Source organism: Medicago sativa, chromosome 8 (assembly GCF_051527215.1).
Source record: "Medicago sativa cultivar Bolivia chromosome 8, Bolivia_mono, whole genome shotgun sequence".
Classification (NCBI taxonomy): domain Eukaryota; kingdom Viridiplantae; phylum Streptophyta; class Magnoliopsida; order Fabales; family Fabaceae; genus Medicago; species Medicago sativa.
The window spans coordinates 21580887-21586391 of NC_140756.1; the positions used below are offsets into that span (position 1 = coordinate 21580887).

Here is a 5505-nt window from a genome sequence, read left to right on the forward strand (position 1 = left end):
TCGATCTACATCTTCAGTCCATCCTCAATCTTCTTCATTCATCCATCAATCTTCTGTTATGATTTTGATTAAACCCATTTAAGTAAAATTCAAGTAAGAGAGAGTGGGTTACTTGAAAGAGGAGGAAAAGAGGACCAAGCTGGAGAGGTTGTAGAAGAACAGTGTATAGGGCAGAGAAGACGTATAAGGAAGAAAGTACTATGACAACAATCTAGATCGTGAGGAAGAGAGGTCTTGAATGTGCAACTTCTTCACACGCCATCTGAAACGTGAGGAAGAGACGTATAGGGCATGGAGATTGTTTAGCTGTTTATCTTAGTGTTGTTGTTTGTAAGTTGCAATAAGATTGTTGTTGTAGTTGTTGCTGTTTTTAAGTGGATGGATGAGGATGAGGATGAGGGAAAAAATGGTGAAGATGGTGAAACATGTAGTTGTTGCAGCAGAAGAAGAAGAAGAAGAGGGTTGGAGAAGAAGAAGAGAGGAAGAGAACGATGCTGATTCTTCAAGTTTTAATTTAATTAAACCTTTTTTTTATTTTGAAAACCAAATTTAATTATAATTAAAATGATTTTTAAATATTTAAAATAAGACAATTGCCACTTGTGTGCCACGTGTACGTTTTTGCTCAGTCAGTGAATGCCACGTAGGCAAAAATGCGCCAAATCATTAGCAAAGTGGGACCAAGGACTTTTTTTAAAAAACAAAAAATTTTGCATGGATGAATTTCAAATTTTTTTTTACCAGGGAACCAAAATTTAAACTTACTATATTTGCAGGGACCAAAATCATATTTTAGCCTTTATTTTCAAGTCCCACACGCTATGTTCAAACTTTTTTAGTTAGACTTTTACACAATTCTTAGATGCAAGCCTGGTACTTCCAAGGTAGGGACCCTCCAATGTATTATTTTCTCTTTGAAAGGTACTTCCAACGAATTATATATACCATTATGTTATATGACCACATATCTTGATAGAATCAGAAGGGTATTCTGAGAAATTAACATAGATGGCAAGCAATAAAATCAGTTTTTGTTTCCTAATTTTCTTCCTAAGTTATGGAATGTTAATTCCAACACAGTGCCTTGGTGATATATGTCTACCAAAAGAACATGTTGCATTATTTGTATTTGGAGATTCATTATTTGATGTTGGAAACAATAATTACATCAATACTACTACTGATTATCAAGCTAATTTCTCACCATATGGTGAAACCTTTTTCAAGTTTCCAACTGGTAGATTTTCGAATGGACGTGTGATTCCAGACTTCATAGGTAAGAATAAATATATGTCTGTTTGGATTGACTTATTTGCCTTTTTTTTTTTTTTTATGAAGATATCTTATGCATAAGCACTTAGCTATAAGTTCTTAATTAAGTTGTTTATCCAAAATCTGATCAGAATTAATTTATTGCAGCTGAGTATGCTAAGTTGCCATTAATTCAACCATATCTATTTCCTGATTCTCAACAATATATTAATGGAATCAATTTTGCATCTGCTGGAGCTGGGGCTTTAGTAGAAACCTATCAAGGAATGGTATGTTTTATTTGTTAATTTAATGATGTGCAATTGTTAAAATTTTAGCTTAATTGCAGTTTTTGTCCCGGACGTTTTCACTTGCACACCTAATTGGCCTGATCTTTTAAAAATATAGCTTTTTGTTCCCTCACCAAGACTTTTTGACCAAAAAATGGTTGGTCACGTTTTTTTCACTTGACATAAGACCTTATCTATGCTTATTATATAAAGGGATTTGTTAGAACACACCCACTAGTTTTTATGTAGGAGTATTTTAGCAAGCTACACCTTAAGGTGTGTTTAACTACTTTTTAGTTATAACTTGCTAAAACACACCTTCTAAAAAATTAGTGGGTGTATCTTAGCAAATGCCTATATGAGTTGCTAACATACACCCAGTTATTTTTTAGAAGGTGTGTTTTAGCAACATTCACCTTAAGGTGTATTTAACAACTTTTTAGTTATATCTTTGCTAAAACACATCTTAATAAAAACTAGTGGGTGTATCCTAGCAAACCCCTTATATAAATCCATCATAATGATTCCACGTCAGTAAGTTTTATGCTGCATCAATAAAAATTTTGGTGCAGTCATTTTTTGATTCAATTCAAAAGTAACGACGGACCAAAAAATTATATATTTTATAAAAGGGACCAATTTTATAAATGAGTGAGAAATGAATAATCAAAATTGCAGTTAAACCTAAACTTTTATCTGCTATGAATTATGAGGATTGCACGACGGTAATATTTAGATAATGTTGTTATTTGTTTGATAAAAACTCTCTCTTTAATTAAATTTATACCTCAATCTACTTGATATGTCATTGAAATACGTTAAGTTAAATGCGGTTTAATATTTGACATATTTTAAATAATATGTAGAATGATTTAGATTTATGTGAAAAATTATAAACACGATTTCAAAAAATGATGTAGAATGATTTAGATTTATGTGAAAAATTATAAACACGATTTCAAAAAATGTCTTGTAGCTAGATTACAGTAACTTCGAATCCAACGGATTTGAGTTGTTTAAGTTTCTGATAAAAAATTATTGAAAGATTATGTAGTAGCATATAAAATTTATGTACAAGAGAGTTTGATGATATGGTGATTATATATTTCCAGGTGATTGATCTTGAGACACAATTGACTTATTTCAAGAATGTCAAGAACGTACTAAGGCAGAAATTAGGAGATGAAGAAACCACAACTCTGCTCGCCAAAGCTGTTTACTTGATTAACATCGGTGGCAATGATTATTTTGCAGAAAATTCCAGCTTATACACTCATGAAAAATATGTATCGATGGTGGTTGGTAATATTACAACTTGGATCAAAGTATGTAAAAGTCACTTTACTTCTATATTTTTTTAATATTAAAGTTCATTTGGTTATAATAAAAGCATGTTTGGATTAACTTATTTAAGTTTATCGACCGGTATAAATATTTGTCAGACTTATTGAGAGAACTTATGAAAACAACTCATGACATTTTTATACGTTATTTTCAACTTATTTTTGTAAGCTCTCAATAATATCTTATGAAAATTTCAGGGAGTACATGAGATTGGAGGGAGAAAATTTGGGCTTCTTAACACACCATCAATAGGTTGTTTTCCATTTGTCAATGCTCTTGTAAATGGGACTAAAATAGGTTCTTGCCTTGAAGAGTTTTCAGCACCAGCTCAAGTGCACAACACTATGTTTTCTGAGGAACTTCAAAAGTTAACCAAAGAGATCAAAGGATTTAAATATTCATTATTCGATCTCTTTAATTTTACTCTTGACGCCTCAAGCAACCCTACCAAATATGGTAAGTAATGACATTTTTTTAGGAATGCATTTTTTAGAGATTTTTAGGGATGCATTATTTATTATTGTTACACTTTGATAAATATTTTTTTACCGGTAAAATCATAATTGTTACACTTTGATAAATATTTTTTTACCGGTAAAATCATAAATAGGACTAACGTGTATACTAAACTACTTGCCAATTTTTTTTTTTTAATTGATGAGTTTTATAAATAGGACTAACGTGTACACTATTCACTATCTTTTGAATATGATTCCTTTTGAAAACCCTCCTTTTCAAGCTCTAGAGGTTCCAAATTCAATGTCATTCAGATTTCTAAGAATCTTATCCCATATTAAATGATTTTATGGACAATTTATATGATAGTTAATTTGTTGTGAATTCGAACAATAAAAGCACATCAATAAATTTAAATGTGTGAAGCAAAAAGAAAGGAATAATAATCAAGAGTAAAGTAGTCTAAAATAACAACAACAAATATACTTAGATCTAAGTATGAAGCAACACCACAAGCATAACCAAAACAACCAAAGATAAGAAAGAAGAAAGAAACAACACACCAATATTTGTTTACATCGAGGGGAGAGATCAACTTTACAATCCACCATGATAAGAGTGATACAAAGAGGTTAAAAGAAATTAGTTTACAAGCTCACAAAGAACATATCCTAATTTCTACTCATTTTTCAAGTCACTCAAACAAACCCACAATGAATCCTCAGAGAAAACAATAAATAATTTTTTTTAGATCTTTCTCAATGAGATCTCACTATACAAGGTGTTTGTGAAGTGTTTTCAAACCCAAGAACCTCTCACCAATGACTATCAACCCTAAAGTTACCTCTCCTTTGATTTTTCAAGATTCTCTCTCTTGAAGCCACTAAAAAATTGAAGAATAAAGTCTTATATAGTCTTCAAACCTAGGCAAACTCGCGCCACTATTTACGTCAATCGTGCCACGATTTGGAGCTCGTAAATAGTATTGTACTACACCTGATTCTTAAAATCACACCACGATTTACTCCATTCGTGCCTCCAAAAAACATGAACCAAAATCTGAACCAAAATTGCACCACAATTTGTCCAAATCGTGCCACGGTTTTTGACGAATTTCAACATCAATTTTGAGTCAATTTTCAACAGATTCAACTGTGAATTTTGTAATATAAATATATATTCTTCAAAACTTTTTTTTTCACTATTCATTAAAAGTTATTGAACAATATAATGATATCCAAATATTACACTGATGTCACTTGATGTCGCTGTTTATATTTATCTAGTTCTAGTATATGTTGCTTAATTTATTTTGATGATATAAAGGTTTGAAAGAAGGAGCGGTGGCATGCTGTGGTAGTGGCCCTTACAATGGAAATTACAGTTGTGGAGATAAAAGACTAGTGAAAGGTTATGACTTGTGCGAGAATCCTTCTGAATATTTGTTCTTTGACTCTACTCATCCTACTGAAACTGGTAGTAGGATTATTTCCCAATTAATGTGGAGTGGAAATCAAAGTATCATTGGTCCTTACAATCTCAAAGCTCTATTTGAAGAATAATTCAACTATATATAGATACACACACACGAATAAAGTTGTTTGTATATAAGACAAAATAAATGTACTGTTGTTTTCTTGAGATGTAAAAATAAGAGTACAACGTCCCCTTGAGAATACTATCTCATTGGTAGAGACATTGTGATATGTATAAGCCGGAGTTCGAGTCTCAGATTATCTATTTATTTATCTAAGTTTATTGAGAATACTTGATGTGTTTGATCAGCATAAAAGTTTAATCAAGGGACTGAGACATGATTGTCTCTTGTCTCGTGTTTTGATTTTAAAAAATTTCATATTATTGAAAAAATAGAAAACAAGAAGGAAAGACAAGAAAAGAAAGGAAAAAAAACAAATTTTGGTTTCTCAATAAACTTTGAACTACCTTTTCTCAAGATTTTTATTTTGTATACTAATAAAATACATCCCGACTAAGTATTTCAATTTTACAAATTGACGAATGCAAATTTTATTCAAATTGATCTCTACAAATACATTTATGAAATTTTGTTTAAATTGACCTCTGTATTAACTATTAGCATGTGAAGAAAAAGAGGATGAAATAATAAAAGGAACTTAGCTTGGAACACAAGTTACCTACTAAC

General features: G+C 31.0%; 1 protein-coding gene across 1 annotated transcript; it reads left to right on the top strand.

Moving 5' to 3' along the window:
• Positions 1 to 996: 996 nt before the first annotated feature.
• Positions 997 to 5108, top strand: LOC146897795 (GDSL lipase-like). The gene is made up of 5 exons (XM_085734793.1): positions 997 to 1276; positions 1420 to 1541; positions 2654 to 2866; positions 3083 to 3341; positions 4668 to 5108. The coding sequence occupies exons 1-5, from the start codon at positions 1009 to 1011 to the stop codon at positions 4901 to 4903; spliced, it is 1098 nt and encodes a 365-aa protein (XP_085590919.1). The 5' UTR covers positions 997 to 1008; the 3' UTR covers positions 4904 to 5108.
• Positions 5109 to 5505: the final 397 nt, after the last annotated feature.